Below are 23,763 nucleotides of genomic sequence, written 5' to 3'. Positions count from 1 at the left end.
TTACCCGCTATAGGTAAATAACGAGGAGAATAACAAGGTGCAGTAAACGGTAAAACGGTTTGCACTACAAACCAGTGTGTTCATATACATTAAAATAATATGATAAGACACACCAACTTTCAATATCAAGCAGCAAAACGAACTGTTTTGTTGAGCTAAAAATAGCTGGATGGAGTGGAGGCAGATGAGACCGGAAGCCAGACCCATATAATTTACAAATGGCCGCGCCCATTTTTACGACAAGAAAAAGGTGGATAAAGCACTTTTTGAGCACTATTCATTTATAACACACATTTAACAAGCAGATAGTTGACAGGTTATTTTTTAGCTTCTCTTTCTGCTGGTTACATCGGTACACCAGTAGGTGGCAGCAGTTGAGTCTTTATGTGGACGTTTGACTCATTCACTCAACCGATTCGTTCAAAAACACATTTAGGAATGGCAGAATTTGTTTGTGGTTTGTTTGGAGTAAGTTTAACTTTATTGAACTGCCCTTACGACAATTAACCATGGTTTTACTACAAATTAAACCAAAAAACCATGGTTACTTTAGTTTAGCCATGGTATTTCTAGTAAAACTGTGGTTATACAAATGGTAATCAATACTCCAAAACAACATGGTTACTACACTTTTACTACAATAAAACCATGGTTAATTTTAGTAAGGGTGTTGAGTAAGGCGCACAGAGCATATTTACATATTCATAATTCATCTAAACACCGCTCTCATCAGTGTGGACGGTGTCTAGATGTTCATTAACAGTATATCGCTTCAAAGGTATTTCCAACTTTTTTTCTTCAAAGTGAAGAACACTGAAAGACACTGAATCACATTCGATCTCTTGTACGTTACGTGTGCACGAGTGCGAGCACGAGCAAGTTGCTGGCTGCAGTTCACTTAACGGCCACCGGGGTCGCTAATAACAAGGGTTTATGAAATCTACATATAGCCCGATATAAACTATTATAAATCCAGTGTTTCTTATTATTAAGTGATTCGCTTGTTCTTAATGTGTCCATTTTAAAGACTAGTAAGTGTTGTTGTTGTTTTTTTGGAATAAAATAGAAAAGGCATTACCAAAGCATATACTTGATATGCCCATTGTAGTCTACTTATTTTTTAGATCGTTGTTAGTAAATTGTTTCCCATCCGATAAACGAGCACACTGCAAAATAAAGATAGGCCTTCTTTCTTTCTTTCTTGCTGCTACAGATTTTAGTGGAGGGGACTGTTGGTGATGACTTCAGAGGAGATATTGCCATAGACGATCTGTCTTTCATTGGCTGTCAGCCATATGATGGTGAAGTAAAAATGATATGGAATTAGCTTCATATGAAAAAAATCCTTAAAATTACATTCTTATTAGGACTGGTATCAATATGGATCCAGTTGCCCATTTCAGGACGTTAAAATTCTGGGTTTTAATGTATTTATGTGTGTATATCTTTGTATATGTAGGTGAATTGCCCTCAAAGGAGCCTAGCACCTTTGCCCCCATCCCCTCCTTGTCAGCTACACCCCCTCATAGCTGCCCTCCTGACCAGTTTGTGTGCTCAACTACAAGAGAGTGTGTGAGCCTCAGTCAAGTGTGTAACTTCAAACCAGACTGCTCTGATAGCTCTGATGAAGAGCACTGTGGTATGCATCTATCTGTTTATCTGTCTGTCTGTCTGTCTACCAACTGTTCAAAAGGTTTTTTTTGTTTAGTTTTTTTGTTTTTGGAAAGAAATTATTACTTTGAGCAAGAATGAATTAAACTGATTAAAGGTGACTGTAAAGACATTTATAATTTTACAAAATGTTTTTATTTCAAATAATTGCTTTCTATTCATCAAAGAATCCTGACTTATAGTAATAAAAATGTGTGTTTTAAGCAACAAATCAGCATATTACAATGACTTCTGAATGATTAAGTGGAGTAATGATGCTTAGAATTCAGATTTGCCATCACAGGATAAAATAATATTTTAAACATATTCAAATGGTAAACAGTTATTTTAAAATGTAATATTATTCAATAATACTACTGTATGGTTTTTCATTTTTTTATCAAACAAATGCAGCATTGGTGATCATAAGAGGCTTCATTTTTTATAAAAATATGAATAAGATCTTACCGATCCCGAACTATCCTTCCATCATCCATCCTTCTGATATTACTGTTTTGTCTGTTCTCAGTGAAGGAGTATTGTGATTTTGAAAATGATGCTCTGTGTGGATGGTATTTAAGTGTCCCGGCCACTCCTGTTCCTCCTCATTCCTTTTGCTGGCAGACAGGACAAGGGGAGAGTATTCATCATGGAGAACAGAACCACAGACCTGCTAACGACCACACACTGTGAGCAATAAACAGCATTATTTGCTGGAATGTGTTTGTGCTTCAGTTTATAAATGCATGGTCAGGTTTGCTTATGCAGGTGTACGTTTTCTGCTTTATTGTGTGTACTCATCTGTATACGTGTACATTTTGCAGTGGTTCTTCAGAGGGTTGGTATATATTTGCGGACAGCTCCAATGGAGGATATGGTCATACCACTGATCTCTTGACTGCTCCCATTAAAATAACAGGACCCCAGTGCACACTTGTGTTCTGGTATCACATGAGTGGCTTTACTGTTGGAACGCTGCAGGTGCAGTTATCTAGAAATTATGAATATAATTGTTACTCATTTGCTGCACTGGTAACCCATGCCTAGAAAACATCAAAACATGTTATTAATGTGACAGAATAAATTTCGTGCTTCATTTTCTCTTTCATTGTGTTCAAATTCTAAAATGTTTGTTATGAAGGATTTTACAGAGAGCAATTTGCAGTTTGTCAAAACAATCTCAAAATTGTATGTGCAGGTCTTTATCAAATCAGTCTCTGTCACACATGAAGTTTGGTCCCAAAGTGGTAACCAAGGCAACAGCTGGAGGCGGGGTGAGGTCTTCATAGGAATCCGTTATAACATTCAGGTCAGTGTTTCTGTTACATGAGTGAGGACTAATAAATAAATGAAAAAATACGTTTTTGAATGTCCAGCTTTTTTCCCTTTGGTTCTCCAGCTGTGCCTAAACAACTGCAAAAAATACACCAACATGTAATAAAACGTTCAAACATTTGAGGTCAGAAAGATTCATTTTAAAGAAAAAAACTTTATCAAGGATGCATTAATCTGAATAAACTGACAAAGGCATTTATAATGTTACCAAAATAGTCTATTTTAAATATATTCTGTTCTTTCTATAGAGTAGAAAAGTTTCTACTCTTGGAAAAAAGCTGAAAAGGTATCACAGCTTATGCAATATTGCTATTTTATTTTTACTGTATTTTTGTATATGATCAAATAAATGCAGCCTTGGTAAGCATAAGAGACATCCTTCAAATATAAAAAAAAAATCTTACTGACCCCAAACCTTTGAACCATAGTTTATGTGTCAACCAGGTAAACAAATTTTATGAAATTTATGGTACTTGTTTACATTTTAATCAAGGTGATTGGAGAACTGTGTGTTTAGTATTCCTGAAGTGTGTGGTAAAATGTTAAGTGTCAAGCTGATGTTTGGACTGTTGATGCTTGATCAGAAATATCATGACCTTTTCTCCATCTGGCCCTTGCATCATTAATATTTATCAACACTTCTTATATATAAACACTCTTACAAATGTAGTTCTTCATTGTGCTGGATACTTCATGACACACTCACTCATTAGTACTGACTGCCCTTTTGCTGTATACTATCAGGGGACTTGGTGCTCTTTAACTTATGCAGCAGCTCTCAAACACTTCCAATTCACAATCAATCTCTATGTATAGTTTTTTCCTTTAGCTTTTCACACATAAATTTTTTGTTTTCTTTTAAGAGAATCAATTGATTTTGAGTGACATCTTTTCACATTAGTCTGTTTACCTGACATGTCTCATAGAGTAAATGTGTGCTTATAGATTTGTGCATTTGACTACGCTGGCGTATGGAAAGTATTGTGGAGCAGATGATGTAGATTACTGCAGATTAAAAGCATGCATATTTTGGTTTATGAATGTATTAATAGGTGGGTCTTCGAGCCAAGCGAGGCATCAGCTACATGGGTGATGTTGTTGTTGATGACGTGGCATTTGTGGATTGTGCCCCTCCAATAACGTCTGATCTTCCTTGTCGTAACAACGAGTTCATCTGTGCCAACGGTCACTGTATCTCCGAGGACAACTTGTGTGACTTTATTGATCACTGTGGAGATGGCTCGGATGAGAATCATTACATATGCAGTGAGAAACAAATCCATCATCCTCTTCCCTGTCCCTTTTTTTCAACTGTATTTCAGTGGTCAGAATTTGTGTATGGAATAACTTTACACCTCATATACTGTATTGAATGTATGCAACCGTATTAAATGTAATTTCCATGTGCATTTGTGTTTGTTTTAATGGAATACTTCACCCAAATATTTAAATGCTGTCATGATTTGCTACCCTCATGTCTTTTCAAACCGGCCTTAATTTCCATGATCTAAATATTCTTAAAAATTAAAAGTTTGTTGTCATTTGGAAGTGTGTAGGCCTTCTTGCATTATTATGCTGTTACATTATGATTATATATTCAGTGGCATAAAATGGTCTTTAATATGACAATAATATCGCTTATCGCAATTATTTCTGGGGCAATATATCGCACAACAAAAAGTTGTTATCGTGACAGGCCTAGGTATGGTGTTTATTAATTATGTGAAGCAACATTGGAGCCCACTGACTTCTTCAGTGGGCTCCAATGTTGTTCAAACTGCAAAGTTCTTTGAAATATCTTTCTTTCTTTCTTTTTTTCTACTGAAGAAAGAAAGTCATACAGGTTTGAAACTGCATGAGGGTGAGTGAGTGATGACAGAATTTTCATATTTCACTATCCCTTTAACAATATTCATGTTTTTTTCCCCCAGAGGGATTCAGTGGTCGCTGCAATTTCGAATTTGACCTTTGCTCCTGGAGACAGAGCCAAGATGATGATTTTGATTGGTTGATCAAACCAGGAAATATGCACACACATGGGACTGGACCATCCACTGATCACACCCTCCGCAACCCATTGGGCCACTACCTATATCTAGATGGGTCCTTCCCACAGACAACTGGACACACTGCCCGAATTGTAGGACCTCTTTTCTGCCACTGCAGCAGAGATTGCAAAGTAAGTGCTCACTGGCATTTTATGTGTTTAATTCACTGAAGTCAAGGATGAGTTTGTACTTGCATTATATTCAGTACAATACAATGGAAACAATTAACAAAAAGTAAAAAAAACGATACAAAACAAAAACAAATCAATATACAGGAATGATAATTGTGACATTTTCATGGACTTGACCAGTGGTATATGCCTTTTGTTTTTTCTTGTCTTGTTCATATCAGTGGTGTAGCCAGAATTGTAATTTTGGGGGGGCCTATCATAAAATGAGGGGGCCGCTCTATATTACATGTAGGCTATAATGTCTATATTAAATGTGCGCATTTCCAAGTGTTTGTGCGGCGTGTGGAAGCTGAATAGCAGTGCACTTATACTGCATGACAGTTAACATGGAGGCGCCGCTGCGATCACTTGCACTTAGGGGAGCGCGGGGCACAAAGTAATGCGGGGTAAGTTGTAACACAAGTAGTTTAAATATTTACACACATGCTAGCATAACCAAATGTTCAGCATTTACTAGTTACCATATCAACATTATATATAGAGAAAAAAAGTGCACCAAAATTCAAACGTTTTTTTGAAGATATCGCTGAACTTTTATTTTACCATAGTAAAATTATATTTCTGGCTTAAGTAAATTCTTCATCTCAGTTTTTATTACTCATTTAAAATGAGACAAATCTGCTATTATTTTAATCTCCAATCTGTTATTTATCAGTTTAAATTATTTTTTAATGCTTCGCTAACTATCAGAAGACAGTAACCGGTTTTAAATTCCAGTTGCGCAGATGGGGTATGTTGTAACACTCCGTTACAATGTGCCCTGCCGTGCTATTCTATGACATTAGCCATGCAATTTACACTATTTACTTTAATGAATTGTAATGAGAAACAACTAGAAACAGGTGAATAAAGACTGACAGTCAATGTTTAATGTTAAGAAATTATTATTTCAAGACATGTAAAGCATTTTGGCTCGTTTATGTGGGCCGTCCCAAGCATGGTTGCAATGTGTTCATTGTCAAACTCCAAAATCAGATTATTTTTAATTCTTAAAAAACACCATTATTTTATTTGAAATAAATAATAATTTAATTTTATTGACAAAATATTTTAGTTTGTCTTGTATATTTTTTTAATTCAATCATATAACATTTTAAGCTGTTATATGGTCATGTTACAACGTGCCCCTCAGATGTTACAATGTACTCCACCTACGGGGCGTTGTCACATTTCACTTCCAATTTTTGAGGGTAAATAAAGAAAAACGTATACACTGTAATTATGAAACAAAGCGACATATTTGTACTAGACAAGTGTGACATTACTGTGGACAAAAAAATTATACTCTGAACCCCATGTGGATTTACACAAACTGAGAAAGTCAAAAAGTGTTACTTTGTGCCCCGCTCTCCCCTACACTCCGTCATTTTTGGTCATACAGACAAGAATAATTACATCGTACGAATCTGGTAAGGGTCTACATTTGTTTGTGTACACTCACAATAACAACAAAACGTTGTGCGCTGTAAAATAATGAAACCAAACTTGAGCGCGTCAAAAATGAACCGAACTCGTGCCTCACAGACATTAGAAATATATCTATAGAACGCGAAATGTTTTAATAATGAACCAATTCAAATAGAAAACAAATATTCTCAGATTAAGAACTGAGATGGAAGTCTCACCACTTACACTCCTGTGATGAAATGTTCGTACCGGTGTCCTGAAAACGGGGCACGTCAGTTGCCGCTTCACTCGCTATCTCCTTGTGGAAAGCTGAAGCAGGCTCAGACGTAGATGGCAAACTTTCTCTTTCTCGCTCATCTTTATGTGATTTCTTGAAAAATTGTAATATTGAACCGCCATTGTAATTGGACAATTCATAAGAGTAATAAATCAACAATTCCTAATTTTTTTTATTTTAAGAAGTCAAAAAACTGAGGGGGGCAGACATGCAAATGAGGGGGCCTAGGCCCCCCCCTCAGGCCCCCTCGTGGCTATGCCACTGGTTCATATGTTCCTGCTTCCTTTTTTTTCAGAGAAAACTGATATTTTTTAATAAGATCAGCATCTTTGACATCTGTGGTGCAGATGCCACCAACAGCTTCTGAAAACCATTTGCCGAAGTTTACAGTTGGTAGTTCCCATTTTCAAAAAGGATTTTTTGAAGGTTTATGGAAGTATAATTTAAACAGACTGACTAAATTCAATCCTATTAATAGGCTTAGAAAGAATAAAGTACTTAAAGTAGTAAAGTTGTCATGTTTTTATAGTACAATGAGCTTATTTATCTGAAAAGATGATAAAGATAAATTTGATTTTGGGTTCACATACACAAACTTGAAATCTGGACTTTTTTCCTGGTTGGGTCTTTCGTAGTTTCATAGTAATACCACTTATGTCAGCGCAAACTGCCTTGTGGTTAGTGCGTCGGCAAACAGTGCAGCTGTGCTCACGGCGGCCCGAGTTCGATTCCCGTCTTGAGGTCCTTTGCCGATCCTTCTTCCCTCTCTCCATCCAATGCTTTCCTGTCATCACTCTACTGTCCTATCCACAAAAAAAAGGCATAGTAATACCATTTATAAATTTTTTTTTTTTTTAACTCAGTGTTGTACACAGCACTGAAAATAGGAGCCAGCAGCATTTCTGTAACTTCCCTGCTGTGAATTTCAAAAATCCCCTAGCACTGCATGTAACCTCTCAATATGTTACAATGTAGCTGCCGATCATCTACTGGTCCAAACAAAGCTTTGCCTCTACAAAGTCTTCTCATACCTTTCTACAGCAAGCTGGCTTCATGGCCCTGGGTAATACAGAGGAATTTATTTGAATAATATTTGTGTTTTAGGAAAAGCTTTATAGATTGATCTTTCCAATTAGATCATTAGCGCAATGAGGATATTTAATTCCCCTGCATTGCTGAATCCATAGCTTTTGCTCAATATAATGGGAGGAAGTGAATGTCAGAATTTGTCTCTGTTACTGTGAAGCACATAACTCAGTCATTGAGCCAGCCGGCAGCACTCAATCATCCTGTCAAACACATACACACATAAAATGTCTGTGGGAGAAAGAGGAGCACCTTTCAAAGCTCTCATCAGTTTGTGTGTGAAGGCAAGCAATCATGTTTCTGGATCTCCTCTGACTTGACAGATTGTGTTCATCCTTTTTAGAGGTGTGTATGTGCGTGTGAGATAATTAGCCCATGGAGACTCGTTTCCCCATTGTCCTCCCATTCAGCTTGCATCAATCAATCACAAGAAGCAGCTGAAGAGGAGGAGTTTTTGTGTGTACTTGTCAGCCTTGGTTAGACGTTTTTAATATTGTAAATTACAATTAGGAACTTTGGTGTTTTTTGTTGTTGTTGTTTTTATATTTTGTGTTATATGCTTAGTAAAAGTAGCAAATTTGTGTGTGACAGAATCAATTGTCTCATCCTAAAAGGTCAAACTCTTCCACTAACTCGCCAGTCAGTCAAACACTGACAGGAGTCATTTACACATACATACAGAAACAGAAGAAGAATATCAGCCACCATAACAAGCAAAATCGATCAATAAAAGAGAAACTTTTTTTCCAGATAGACGCCATTGTGGCAAACTATCTTTGCAGATTTGCTAGTTTACTTGAAGTGTATTATTGAGTCCAGCGTTTAGCTGGAATTAGCCTAAATATTTTTGGGATTGGAATATAGTATTACATTGGCAAGCGATCTAAATGATTGAAAGCAGCAGAAACACATAAATATCTTTATGAGGAAGTCATTGATTCATTCACTTAACTAATTTGTTCAAAAAATCTGAATCGTTTTTTTTTTTTTTTAGTGAGTTAAATCATTCAATCGACCAGTTTGTTCAAAACACTGATTAATTAAAGGCTTGGAGACTTTCAAAGTTTATTCTGATTTGAAGCCATTTATGTTGGCTGAGCAGAAATAGGCAAACTATTTGGGAATATTGTATCTAAAATGTAAGTTCATTAGTATTAACTGTTAAATAAATAATATTAAACTAGTAATCGTACTGTTGGTCTAAACATCAACGCTGCTGTGATTACTGTGGCATATTTGTTTATAACAGCACTTTTGCTACTGGGATATTATTGATAAAATATTCTTTCTTTTTGTCTGATTTCCAAGATGGTGTTTTATGTCCATATGTCTGGTGACGGCATTGGCACTCTGAATGTGTACATGTCTACAAGCTCCAACCGCTCACTCTTACTCAGCCTTACTGGAAATCAAGGCAACTACTGGAGCAGACAGGAACTGCCTCTCTCGTCTACTGACAACTTCCGCATTATGTTTGAAGGCAAGGTGGGCCGTAATACCAGAGTTCACATCTGCCTGGATGACATCACCTTCTCATCAGGCTGTATTCTTTTCAACAAATTTGAGAAAGACTCCACTCCCCGGTTACTTCCAGGTACAGTTGCACTAACTGTGCCATATATACATGCAGAGCTATCAGTGTAAAGGTAAATGAATAACAATGCTCCACAAATGCATAATCAATCCACGAGCTTCACTATTGACAATGAACATCCTTTTTATTTATTTATTTTTTTTTAGCTTAATTGTTTTCCGATAGCATGTTGAAAGAAAAAAGCTTTGTAGAGAAACTGTAGAAAAGTATCTTTTTCTTCCATGAAACAAATGAGTATACATTATATCTTGCAGGCAGAATCAGAGGCTGTGCAATAGAGTTCATAGATTTAATACTTAATACTTTAATACTTAATGCTAATTATGACTTTTAAGTGCATAATAAAATGCTATTATAATAAAAATAAACTAAAATATAAGAACTCTGTTCAAAAACTTGAGGTCAGTAAGATTTATTTAAGAAATAATACTTTCAATCAGCAAAGATGCATTAAATTAATCAAAAGTGATAGGTAATACATTTATAATTTTATAATCATTTTTGTTTCAATTAAATGCTGTTCATTTATATTTTTTAAGAATCCTGAAAGTATGCATCATGTAGTTTCCACTAAAATATAAAGCAGCAAAACTCTTTTAATAAGAAATGTTTGTTGAGCATCAAATCAGCATATTAGAATCATTTCTGAAGGATCATGTGACACTGAAGACTGGAGTAATGATGCTGAAAATTCAGCTTTGCATCACAGGAATAAATTACATTGGGAAATGTATTTAAAATGTTTTTTTTTATTGAATTATTTCACAATATTCAAGTTTTTACAAAAATTTACATAGGTTCTTGAATTTATGTGAAATATGAGACCTTTCAAAAACATTAATAACAAAAAAAGAGAAGCATTCAGTACTATAAACATTAGCATATTGTGATGACCAGAATAAAATAAACATCATCTGTTTTTATACATTAAAATATTTATCTATGTGTGTGTTTTCACAGGATCCTGTCCACCGGGTTCTCTACAGTGTAACAATGGCAATTGCTACAAACCAGAGCAGAAATGTGACTTCACTGATGACTGTGGAGATGGAACGGATGAATTGGATTGTGGGACGTCCTGCTCATTTGAACATGGGCACTGTGGTTGGAAAAGCAGCATGGCAGATACCTTTAGTTGGGCTCATGGAGTCGGCTCCATTCATATGATCAGACCTCCTCATGATCACACACTTAAAAATGAAAGCGGTAAGACTGTGTAGCCTCCTTTATTGATGTGGTGCTCTGCTTCACTTTATCTCAGCAAGATATCTTTATTAATAAAGCAGTTGTGAGCTTGTGATATTGTGTATGACCATCCATAAGCAAGGTTTTATAGCATCAACAGAATTGTCTGAGTCCCAAAAACCCATGAAAGATACAGTAAGTGGGAAAGCCATTCTTGATGACAGTTAGATGTCCTAGCAGAGATCTATACATCACCATTTGGCAATCCTATATTTCTATTATTTCTGACTCCAATAGCATACACAATCGCAGTTTAGCTTCATCTCTGTTTGAGTTCATCCGTTTGTAATTTTCGGAATTACTAGACTTTAATTTGGTTTTATGCCAGATTAGATTATAAAAATTAAAGAATTTCTGTTCCTAGATAAAGACTTTTCGCTCCATGGCATAATAACTCAAAGTTTCGGAGAATTAAACAGGACATAGTTTGGCATGAATGAACTTAATTTGCTGTCATGTTATGTTCAATGAATTTGAAGATATTCATACTAAAAAGCTCTGGATGGATGATATTTTATTGCTATTTTGAGCAATGATGTTGAATATGGTCATACTTCATGTCATTTGGATTTCGCATCTTTTCATTGTTAGATTATAATTTTTGTTATTACATGGACCATGTACAGCAGGTAAAATAAGTATAAGTAAATAATAATAATATTGAACACGTCACTATTTTTCCCAGTAAATATATTTCTAAAGGTGCTGTTGACATAAATTTTCACCAAATGTTGGTAACAACCCAAGTAATCCATACATACAAAGAAAACATTGAAGGTTCTGTGGGCCTCTTCTATGAACTCTGATCTTTAGTTCTTATTTTCTATTGGATTCAAGTCAGGTGATTGGCTGGGCCATTCAAGCAGCTTTACTTTCTTTTGCTGAAACCAATTGAGAGTTTTCTTGGCTGTGTTTGGGATCATTATCTTGCTGAAATGTCCACCTTTGTTTCATCTTCATCATCCTGGTACTGTAGGTGTTGGGACTGAACCAGCTAATATTAATTTCCACTGACTAGGGGCAGGATTGCTTTCTAGTTACTGATAGATTTCAGCTGGTGTCTTGGCTTTCCATGCCTTTTTGCACCTCCCTTTCTTCATGTGTTCAATAATTTTTCCCTGGGTCTTTCCATTCTATTTCTGAACTTATTTGTTTTGTTTTCTTTGTATGTATGGATTACTTCGGATATTACTGACATCTGGTGAAAATTTCAAGTCAACAGCACCTTTTGAAATATATTTACTAAGAAAAATGGTGACGTGTTCAATCCTTATTTTACCCACTGTATCTTTTAAATGATGCTGTTTCAGATCAGTGAGACTGAAAAAGTGTCCTTGTATTTCAGGAGCTGTGCATCCTGGATCATGCCCCGCTGTAACAGATTTTGTGTGTAATAATGGAGACTGTATTGAGTATCATTTGGAGTGTGATGGTAAAGCTGATTGTTCCGATGAGTCTGATGAGATTGACTGCTGTTAGTACATCTGCACTAACCTTGAAATTCTTGAGTATTAATGCAATATAGATACAATGTAAATACAAAATAGGTATTAATACAATATCTATGGAGCTAATATCTCAACTGTTCATGTGGTCTGTTAGTGCATGTTCCAGGAGCTTGTAATTTTGATATGCCCAGCGGCCTTTGGCAAGAGACCTGCCATCTGTCTCAGGATCCTTACGATGACTTTGATTGGGATATAGGCTATGGCAGAATGCTTAATGGGACAGGACCATCAGCTGACCACAGCCCCGGTTAGTAAAACCTAAACTTCACAATGACCTTCAATCACCTGCCTAGTACAAATATGACTAGTAAACACACACATATCACCAAAGGGTAACATATTAAAATCTTTGTTTTGCTTTCAATAATTAGAAAATGTGCATTACTAAAAACTAAATGTTATCGTTATGTCATAATGAGTGTGTCTTTCTGATTGGCTGAGATTTGACAGTACCTGTGGATCACACAGATTGTATTGCCTGGACAGTGAATCTTCTTACCTCCCTTAAACAGTGAAACAGACAGCTTGATAATACCTGATCCTGAATCCAAACAAGCTACATATTAATCGAAGACTAAACCTTGCTATTTTATGTAAATATATGTGGATGAAATAGCAATTCTTGTACAAGATTCCCATGAATATGAGATGCGGTTTCTCTAAAATTGAAGCCAGCCGTCTGAATCATCTAATGAATCGTTGCGTGATTTAAAAACCAGGGTTGAAGAGTCAGAAAAATCCATCACTAAAAGCCATTTTCCAGCTACTTCATCAATGGGTGTGATTAAGATCTGGATTTCTGCCCCTCATATACTCATGTCCGGTTCTGCTAAAAGATCAGTGTCTCTCAGTAAAAGCGTTAAGTGTACATTATTTTAATTGTGAAAATGAGTCTGCCCTCTAAAAGGTGATCGATTTACTGAACCTACTATTGATTTTTCATGCCAGACAAAGAGTCAAGGAAATTGCTGCACAGTGTGTCTTTTGAGTAAAACCGTGGAGGAGTTATGCAGTGAAATCTAATAATGTTTGTTGTTACAATCTCTATCATAATACTATAATAATATAATCTAATTTTTGACAAGATAAGAAATTGTTTCTAATATTTGTAGGGGTGTAGTGGTGTAAAAGTATTGAAGTCTATGCAAAATGAAAATTCACCCCATCTTTTTTGTTAATGCATGTTATAGATTTTATGTTGTAGATTTTTTTTTATTCTTGTGAACATTTAAATTTTTTTAACTCCATGGTAATTGTTAATGGTGATCGTAAAAACATGCCAATGTTTTTTTTTTTTCAATTTCATTTACATATTTTCACAGTTTTAGCAGGCATCTTTGCTAAAGTAAATATTTAATGCATTGTAGGTGACATTTGTGACCCTGGAGCACAAAACCAGTCTTAAGTCGCTGGAGTATATTTGTAGCAATAGCCAAAAATACATTGTATGGGTCAAAATTATAGATTTTTCTTTTATGCCAAAAATCATTAGGATATTAAGTAAAGATCATGGGTCAAAATTATTGATTTTTATTTTATGCCAAAAATCATTAGGATATTAAGTAAAGATCATGTTCCATGAAGATATTTTGTAAATTTCCTACTGTAAATATATTAAAACTTAATTTTTGATTAGTAATATGTATTGCTAAGAACTTCATTTGGACAACTTTAAAGGCGATTTTCTCAATATTTCGATTTTTTTGCATCCTCAGATCCCAGATTTTCAAATAGTTGTATCTCGGCCAAATATTGTCCTATCCTAACAAACATTAGGATGGAAAGCTTATTTAACAATGCTTAACAATGGAAAGCTTATTTATTCAGCTTTCAGATGATGTATAAATCTTAATTTCTTAATTGACCCTTATGACTGGTTTTGTGGTCCAGGGTCTCATTTGGTTTACTCTTTCAGATGGAGGAGGTGGGTATCTGTATGTGAACTCCAGTGCTCAGAGAGAAGGAGATATCGCCAGATTCATAAGCCAGCTGGAGTTTCCTGCGAGTGTCGGTATATGTCATCTGCGCTTTTGGTTCCACATGTATGGCTCACGTCACATGGGTACACTGAAGGTGAGATAATACTTTAATACAAATATATTTTGAAATATACACAAATAACATCTTTTACATAAGTTTTTACCATACCATTCAAAAGTTTAGAGTCTGTATTTTTTTATGTTTTTGAAAAAGTGTCTTGCTCACCGAAGCTACATTTATTTAATCAAAATACAGTAAAAATGTAATATTGTGAAAAATTATTTCGGTTTAGACATTTGTTTTGAAAAAACTGAACTTCCAGTCTTGAGTGTCATGTGATCTTTCAAAAATCATTCTAATATGCTGATTTGGTGCTCAAGATTTTTTTTAAATAATTATCAGTGATTATCAGTAATTATCAAAACAGTTGTGCAGCTTTATACAACTAGACAACTTGATCGTTCAAGAGAACAACATTTATTTGAAATATACATTTTGGTCACACTTTATTTTAATTTGCTAATTTGCTGCTTATAATAGTTAGTAAGGTAGTTGTTAAGTTTAGGTATTGGATAGGATTGGGGATGTAGAATATGGTCATGCAGAATATGTGCTTATACGTACTAATGAACAGCTAATATGTTAATAATAGGCATGCTAATTAAGCAACTAGTTAATAGTGAAAAGTGGTCCCTATACTAACATGTGTTACTGACATTTTTTATAACATTTTAAAAAAAAATTGGAGCTGCAGTGTATATCCACCTTTGAAGCTTCCCTTTGCATTATGTGGCAGTATTTTACTCGCAAAGATGAGCATTTTGGAGCACTGCAGCCTGCTAAATATCAGTCATGAAGTAAATTTCCACCCGCTGGTCTTATTCCATGAAAAGAAGAGCATGTATTATGATTCATAAAATGAGTAATGAAAAATAAGCTTTAACGTTTTTGGAGCCAAATGTGCAGGAGTTCAGTGAAATTCCTTTCACTGCCTTTGTTTTATATTGAAAACACTGAGCTTTAAAGCACCTCTTGAAGACTGCGTAATGAATTCTGGGCACTATATTGCAGGTGTATACCATGGGCCACAGTGGAACACCTCTGCTAATGTGGGCAACCTGCGGAAACCATGGAGACAACTGGCATTATGCTAATGTGATCTTATCAAATGCATCACCCTTCAGAGTGATCGTTCAGGCAGAAGTGGGAGCAGACCAGTGGACTGACATTGCTGTGGATGACATCTCTTTCACTAGACAATGTGTTGTTGGAGGTACAGAACTACTGATTGCTTTTGATTCTTGTCTCTTCCTGAATTGAAAATGGCTTTACTATTTTGTTTCTGTATATGTTCAGGTCCAGTGACCCCCATCCCACAAACATGCCACAGGGAGCACTTCCAGTGTTTGTATCTGTTTGAGTGTATACCACTGAGTTGGCACTGTGATGGTGAGGTGGACTGTCTGGACAGCTCGGATGAGGAGATGTGTGTGAGTGTGGTTCCTGGCACTATGCCTCCTCAAACAGGGTGTGAGACGGGAGAATACCGCTGCATGAACAACAGCTGTATTCCAGCTCTGCTGCGCTGCGATACGGTTTTAGACTGCCCAGATGGAGAAGACGAATATGGATGTCGTAAGACCCAAGCACAAATCTGTTTCATATACATCGTAGTACATCATAGCTGTAAAACAATCAGATGAAATTCTCTGTCTCTGTTTCTGTAGCTGTTAAGATATGTGATGATGGAGAACTAGTGTGTGAGGCGACAGCAGACTGTGTAGCATATCAGAGTCGATGTGACGATATTGTTGACTGCCCTCCTTTTAACCCTGATGAGTCCAGCTGCTATGGTAAAACAAACACATTCGTTCATCTCACTTTCTTATTTAAAGGGGTCATATCATTCATGTTTTGTTTTTTTTAATTTGTCAATATTTTGCTGCTGTGACGAATACAGTCGGAGTTGTATTAAAAATTTTCCTGGCTCTTCCAAGCTTTATAATGGTGAATGGGGGTCGAGATTTTTACAGTCGGAGTTGTATTTAAAAATGTCTTTAAAAATGTCGTGGCTCTTCCATGCTTTATAATGGCAGTGAATGGGGGTCGAGATTTTGAAGCCCAAAAAACATACCTGTCAACCCTCCCGTTTTTCCCGGGATTCTCCCGTATTTTACCATTCTATCCCGCTATCGTCCCGTTTAAATATTTTCCCGTATTTCTCCCGTATTTTTAATCTTTCTATTAAAAAAAATCCCACTGGGCGTATTTTATATGTTTGCTACATTCGCTTCCGGTAAAACTCACGTATTGGTAAGTATATACTACCATTCAAAACTATAGGGTGAACATTACAGTAAGAAGAGTAATGTTGTGAAATATTACAATTCAAAATAACTCTAATCTATTTTAATATATTTTAAATAATAAGGTATTTCTGTAATTTTCTGATTTTGTGCTCAAGAAACATCATATCATCAATGTTTAAAATCAGTTGTGCTTTACTGTCTCTTTTGATCAATTAATTTATAATTGTTAACAAAAAAAAAATCATACTGACCCCAAACTTTTGAACGGTATGTTATATTGTTTTACTAAAAAATAAAAAAATAAAAAAAATCTTGGATTTCAATTTAGGAGTGTTTTCGGGGTCGAAAAATGATTCAGTGATTCTGAGACAACCAATGATTGTTCATCAGACAATGTGAGAGAGGTTGAGGAGAAAGGAATAGACAAAGACAAGATCAGTACATACTTCTCTGACTTTATTCTCTAAATGAAAGTTTAAATTTATAGCTTAAAAATGTATGAACAACATAAAGCCCATAAAAGTAAAGGGACTTTTTAGGAGTAGCATAATATATTACTTCTCATTAAGTGGGCACTTTCTTCAGGGGAATATTCCTGCAATCTTCAGATTAAAGGAGCTGTGGCCCAGGAGCACTGTAGGGGTGAAGAGCCTCGGTCAAGGACACGTCATTAATGGGGACTCTCTGTAACTCTCTTGTTAAGGATTGCCCCTAACTGAGCTGGAACCTGCACCCTTTAGCCGCCAGCCCATAACTTTAACCACTTGATCTGTGTTAATTAATGGTGTGAAATTAGGTCCTTATCACATTTTATCATTCAGTTATGATGATGATTTTAACATAAGTCATTATTATATGTGGATGTGTTTTATTTTTTAGAGTGTCCTATTGGGTACTGTCTCAATGGAGGGAGGTGTTCAGTAAAGGAAAATGGAGCAGTGTGCATGTGAGTTTCCCAAGCACAATAGTACACTCACAGTGAATCCCAAAATGTTAATAATAGTTAATAATAGTTAATAGAGCACTCATCTGTATAACAGAAGCTATGCATTTAAAGCAACTAAAGAGGCTTTCTCTTACTGTTCACTCCTCTTGGACTGCTAATACAGATTAATGCAAAGTATATGTTTGTTATGGAGGACAAATAGATGATGATTTTTGTTGGGTTAGAAAAAAGTGTTTGCCTAAAGTCTGACCTAAAACCTCCTTTCAGTTTTACCTGGGGAAAAAAATCCCCACCTTCACCTGTCGGTCATGGTCAGGCAGGTGGCAAGACCCTGTTGGAGATCTTTGCATTGAATTATTCATGCTATCCTACAGTGCCAGCCGAATATCACATTGAAATGTGTGTGAGTTATACAAAGAGTATCAGCACCCTGACTCTCAGTTTAAACTTGCACTTTTCAGCGAACTGCCAAAGCAGGCTTTCTGTAATTACTGTTCCACTTGTGCCAAGAAACACAATCTTTCTCCATTTGAATTAACCCCCCAAAGCCTCAAATGTTTTCTCTCTCCTTGTCTTTCTCTTTGAAATGGTGTATGTCATCGCTAATAAATTATAAGAATTACTTAAGTCTCTTGTTCGCAGACACTAGTGTGTTTGTGTGTGCACGAGGTTGCTTGCAGAATAGCTTAAGGGCATTCTTTATGTGAAAAGATCTTCCCCACAGGCAAGAAAAGGAAAAGAAAACACATGGAGAAAGTAAGAGGAAAGAAGGGACAAAGAGAGAATGCGTGTCTTTTTCTCATTACAGGAGCCAAGGGAAGGCTGTTGCTGATATTAAGCTCATGTGGATGTCTCCAGGCAAATACTCATGCACTTATTTATTTATTTCTCTTTTGGAAAGTTGAGGATGGCCAGCATTCCCTTATGAATTATCTCTGCCATTTAAAGTCAGTGTGTGCGTGTTTCTGCAATAATTATGTTTTCCTCTCTAGTTGTCCATCACAGTGGACAGGTAATCGTTGCCATATAAAAGAAAAACCTTTTCTCACAACCGCGTCCACAACAGCTGTGATACCAGATAGTAAACTAGGTAACTGGATTGGTGAGTATATGCACATGCAATTGTTTGAATATAAATGTACTAGTTAAGCAATAATATGTGTGTTTAATTGTGAACTCTGCAGCTGTCAGTGTTGGATTAAGTGTGGCATTGATCCTGGTGGTCATCGCAACTGGAGTCATTCTGTTCTTGTTATTTCAAAGGAGACTTTCACTAAAGTAAGTCCATTCACATTCAAATGAACTCGGAAAGTGTCTATAAAATGTATAGGTATTGACTGCATTGTTCTTGACTGAACAGAGACTCCAGTCTTATTGATAATGAAGAGTTGGATTGCTCAACCTTTGACTTGCAGAAAAAGGTCAGTCATATACCTCAAATTATAAAAGCCATGATCAAATAAGTTGAGCATTATCCAGTCGTGTGTTTGTTTTTTAATAGAGACCTTCGTTTTCCCTGCCATGTTGCATCTCTAATACATTCCCTAGACTCTCTTTTTTTCATCCCTCTCCATTTCTTTTTTTTCCCACTTACTGCCTTTTTTCCACTTTGGAGCGAACTGTGTTATTTAGTAATTTGAACCGCTCTGCAGGTGTGAGAGAGAGCTCTGTCACACTGCTGATAAGAAATATTGACCCGCAAGCTTACGTTTGTGCGTTTGTGTTGGTGTATGTGTACATTTAGCGCTCAGTGCTAAACTCGCTGTATTTTGCATGCGGCACAGTAATTTTCACTCTCCTGTGCAGTGAAGGGTAGTTTTTAGTGAGGTCTGGCATATTTTAATGGCTAACTGAGATTTCTCCATATTTTGCTAAGTTATGCATTCATGTCAGTGAGCTGAATCAAAAATGTAATGCAGTAGGAACCCTAGTGTTTTGAAAACAATTATTGATTTTCATAATTGTATTACACTAATGTAATTTGACTGTGAGCTTTGGAAAGATGATATATTAAAGCATTACTATTATGGTTGTTCCTATAGCTGTCATTTTATTAAATAAGTTTACTGTGTAATTCTGGTTTCAGCTGCCCTCTCTTGACGTTAGACCCAGATGGCCAGTACATCCTCGACTAAACATCAGCGTTTACCCATGGAGAGAGGATGCAAAGGTATGAAAGTCTGGTTGTCATAATTAACAAAGTGACCATTCAGTTTCACCCCAAAAAACACTTTTAATTTGAAAAGACATACTGGTGATGTACAATGCAATCTGTGGACTGTTTTATTGCTCTGCACTCATCACATATAGCTTTGACATGCAATGATTTGACTGAGGCTTGGGACCAGAGGACCTAAGTAATACATTAATCTTCTGCTTAAGCAATAAATGAAAATAAGGTACCAGAGAAAATATGGACAAATCATAATGGAAGAAAGGTCCATCATAATGTCTCATCATAATGATAGGATGCAGTTGCTGGCCGCTCGAGTGTTCCAGAATTGCTCTGTATAAATGGACTATAAGAAGACTCAGTGGTTTTCATTTGTTCATCTGGGCCCGTCTTTGCTTGTGTGTGTTATTCAGGTCTCCAGCTCAAAGGAAAGCAAGCTCTCTTTCTCCAATCCAGTCTACAAGTGCTCAAACAGTTCTGAAGCTTGAAGAAAACACAGACACGCAAACACTGGCTGTCACGTCCCTATAGATTTAGAGCACTTTCCACTTCATTTGAGCCTCCCCAACAGCATGGCTGTACTGGCTTAAGGTTTAGAGGGCTTTTTTTGAACACAAACTGGTGGGAGGAAAAAGTGTGACCACAAACAAGATCCAATTAAGCAAAATGAAGCAGTTAAACTATCAGTCATAAAAAGAAAGTTTCTTAAAATAATCTGTGACATGTAACACATTCCATATGTTATGAAATCTCTCCGAGGCACTGAAATTAAACTTCCATCTTTCTTGTTTTACAAGAGCCAACACTTTATGTCAGTGCCTGTTTTAACATGAGGGGCTATGCTGATAGATGCCTTTGTATGTTTAACAACTCAATTAATAGTATCTAATTGCCGGTGAATGTTCATGTTCAGTTTTAAGACTTTTTAACATTAATTCCTATAATTTAGAAGGCATTTTTTGAACATTATCTTTTTGTTTCATTGAAAATACCAAACAGTGTCTTTCAGAAAAGAAAGGAATTTTTTTTGAGAATCATAGATTTATTTAAATTAAATTAAATTAAATTAAATATTTAGGATGACCACAATGTAACATTAATCTGGGAAGGTTTATCAAATCTAATATGGAGTCTGGGTGCCATTTCAGAGATTGTTTTGTTTTTTTATAGCCTGCTCTCCTTCCAGATCTCTGTGGTTTCGAGAATATTGTATTTTCATTACTTTAAATGTGCGTTCAATCACCACTTGGTCTCCTTTTGGATTCACGCAGACCACATTTTGACAGATGATAAAATTGAAAACTGTAATGATACCAAAACATGCACAAAGACAAATGAAAGTAGTTAACTGTGCAGTGCCAGTGTTTAAGGGAAAAGGAAATTTTCCTTGGTACCAGAACACTGGAACAAAAGCTGTAAATGTACAATGATAAACTCTGGTGAAATATGAAATGTTTCAATATTACAAACTCTCTGTAATCCTGCATTCTTTGTCCTTTTGTTTCTGGTTCTCTTTTGTCAGAAGTCAAAACAAATGCTTTGTCTTAGCACAAAAATGAACTACAAAGCATGAAATGAAACAAGATGATTTGATAAGAGTGTTCGAATATAGATGAATTATCTAGGAAATGTGTCTTTGCGCAGACTGTAACATACACTTGTCAAAGATGTTTTAGAATTATGTATTCATTAAAAACATACAAATTGGATTTCTGAATTGTGCTCCGCATTACATGAGCATCAATAAGCCCAACACATTGTGTTTTCTCTGGATATGTCTCAAGAAATACACAAAGATCTGAATTCAGACTTTTACACACTATTACAAGTTTTTACTGTCAGCTAATATAGACAGCTAATCGTTTACAGCCGTTTAGTCTACAAAATGTTTTAGTGTTCTGATTCTGCTTAGAACAGGTTTGGTCCTCCTCCTTATATCCTTCTTTAAACCTACAGATATTCCTGTTGAATTATTTGTCTTGTTTTTTTTTTAAATCATGTTCATAATGAAACATTTGGTTTTTCAAATAGGGACCTCCGTACCCTGCTGTGTACATAGACAGCTGGGATCTTTCTATTAACAGTGTGTGAGACAGGAAATTGCCGTATTGGCCCGAATATAAGACGACCGCGTTTTTTCAGATGTACTTCCAAGAAAAAAACATCGTCTTATATTCGGGTCAATACGGTAAATTTCCTTGAAGACAGTGAAAATGTTTTGCCGAATTTAAGTGTTATTGCTGAGGTGTAAAAACTAATAGAAAGAGACAGTATAATATTCATCACGCATACATTTACATGGTCACATTTGCAGAGAGGAGTTTCATTATTGTGCTTAAATATGCGGTCAGTTCATCTGAATCTCAGCGAAATAAAAAAATATGCATATAGTCCATTCATCAATACTGCACTTTAATTTTAATGTCTTTCTGTATCTCTCCATCTCTTTCAGTGCTTCAGAGTCTCAGAAATTGATAGAGAAGCACCAGAAAACAGTAGTTTTTGGTAACACTTTCTATGAAGCCCGTATTTATAATACATTATATTGTTAACTATTTTTATTGTAATATCAGTTTGATTATTTTGATGGTAGCCTTTAAACAGCTGTTGATAAGTGACTCTGCAACTACATATCAACTAGCGGTCATTAGAGTATTAGTATGTCTGCTACTGTAAATATTTGCTAACACTTTATTTTGATGGTCAACCAACCAGATAAACTGACTATAAGTGTCTTTGCAAGTACGTCAACTTATTCTACCATACTAGATTCTACCATTTTTGAGCATACTAATACTCTAATGAGAGTTAGTTGGCATGTAGTTGCAGAGTTGCTTATAGTCGATTGATTAAGGGGGCCATCAAAATAAAATGTAACCATATAAAACATTGCATTTTTTTCAGTTGGAGTATAAAGCTCACATCGTTTAATTAACATTAGCTCCACAGGAAACACTCAACATCTAACCACTCACAAGCTGTAGTAAGATACTGTGCAGATCTTAAATAAACAATGTCAGGATATATAGTCCATTATAAATGTAAAAATAGATTTTATATGGTGTTCATTGTGTGTTATAAATAATCATACTCTTAAACTTATAACCACAAATACGTAAGTATTATGATGTATTATAACTGTTGTTATGATTATTCATGAGTTGATATAACATATTATAAGTTTTTTTATAATGCATTATGCATTCATTATAATGCCTTAAGAATACCCTTATAATGTATTATAAATACGGGCTTCATAGAAAGTGTTACCGAGTTTTCTTATAATTGTATCTAAATGCCTTTTAACGAAACTTAAATATGATTGTTAATTTTATAATGCATTATAATGCTGATTTGGGTTAATAAAGAAATGTACCGGCAGAGTAGAAGATATACCATAGACTTGTGTCTATGAAATATAATTCAAATTATTTATTCAAATGAACCATAACTTAAGCCTTAGACCTAAACGTCCCCAAAGGGAAGTTATGTCAAACTAAATGGAGACCATTTTTTCCCAGAATGGTAGCCAAGTAAATTCATGCAGTGTTTCTTAGAATAATGTGATGAAAAAAAGTCAAGCTGTCTGAAACAATAAACAAGCAAAAGCCACAAGCAAGCATCGAACAGAATAATTATTATTCCTGCTAAAAATGAAAAAGTTTATCTACTGGAAACAGATCACAAAATTTTTTTTAATTAATACAACTGTTTAGAAGTAATGAGTAAGTGAGTAAGTTGTACAACATGATTAAGTTCATGAGAATTCATTTCGGTTTTAAATTCATAGTTAATCTTAATCTTATGTTTTCTGTCAGAAATATACATGAAGATTGTCAAACGATGCAGCTATCCATGACTCGAGTCCAAGTGCATGCTGGGAAGAGGAAGAATGGGAAGCATTTAGGCAGGGAATGCTTGTAAAAATGTAAAACTGGAATTCAGCATTTCAGTTGTGCAGTTGTCTGTTTGGCCCATTTTTAATATATATATTTTAAAATAAATTATATATTC

At 35.5% G+C, this 23,763-nt stretch overlaps 1 protein-coding gene across 1 annotated transcript in view; it reads left to right on the top strand.

Annotated features, from left to right (window-relative positions):
- Positions 1-20,537, top strand: part of LOC107724387 (MAM and LDL-receptor class A domain-containing protein 1-like) — a 30,627-nt gene extending 10,090 nt beyond the window's left edge. Inside the window, exons 11-31 of the mRNA XM_016533297.1 lie at positions 1,214-1,301; positions 1,460-1,639; positions 2,180-2,339; positions 2,475-2,631; positions 2,849-2,959; positions 4,038-4,251; positions 4,917-5,164; positions 9,303-9,588; positions 10,549-10,794; positions 12,179-12,307; positions 12,436-12,588; positions 14,257-14,414; positions 15,393-15,594; positions 15,678-15,956; positions 16,049-16,174; positions 17,510-17,576; positions 18,569-18,666; positions 18,761-18,854; positions 18,937-18,997; positions 19,663-19,746; positions 20,163-20,537. Coding sequence (XP_016388783.1) covers positions 1,214-1,301; positions 1,460-1,639; positions 2,180-2,339; positions 2,475-2,631; positions 2,849-2,959; positions 4,038-4,251; positions 4,917-5,164; positions 9,303-9,588; positions 10,549-10,794; positions 12,179-12,307; positions 12,436-12,588; positions 14,257-14,414; positions 15,393-15,594; positions 15,678-15,956; positions 16,049-16,174; positions 17,510-17,576; positions 18,569-18,666; positions 18,761-18,854; positions 18,937-18,997; positions 19,663-19,746; positions 20,163-20,237 — 3,216 coding nt within the window. The 3' untranslated portion in view covers positions 20,238-20,537. The remainder of the gene's footprint in view (positions 1-1,213; positions 1,302-1,459; positions 1,640-2,179; positions 2,340-2,474; positions 2,632-2,848; positions 2,960-4,037; positions 4,252-4,916; positions 5,165-9,302; positions 9,589-10,548; positions 10,795-12,178; positions 12,308-12,435; positions 12,589-14,256; positions 14,415-15,392; positions 15,595-15,677; positions 15,957-16,048; positions 16,175-17,509; positions 17,577-18,568; positions 18,667-18,760; positions 18,855-18,936; positions 18,998-19,662; positions 19,747-20,162) is intronic.
- The last annotated feature ends 3,226 nt before the right edge of the window (positions 20,538-23,763 follow it).

Source organism: Sinocyclocheilus rhinocerous, unplaced genomic scaffold, assembly GCF_001515625.1.
Source record: "Sinocyclocheilus rhinocerous isolate Xijiao unplaced genomic scaffold, SAMN03320098_v1.1 scaffold245, whole genome shotgun sequence".
Classification (NCBI taxonomy): Eukaryota; Metazoa; Chordata; class Actinopteri; order Cypriniformes; family Cyprinidae; genus Sinocyclocheilus; species Sinocyclocheilus rhinocerous.
Note: the sequence above shows the minus strand (reverse complement) of the source record. Positions and strands in the feature narration are given on the sequence as shown.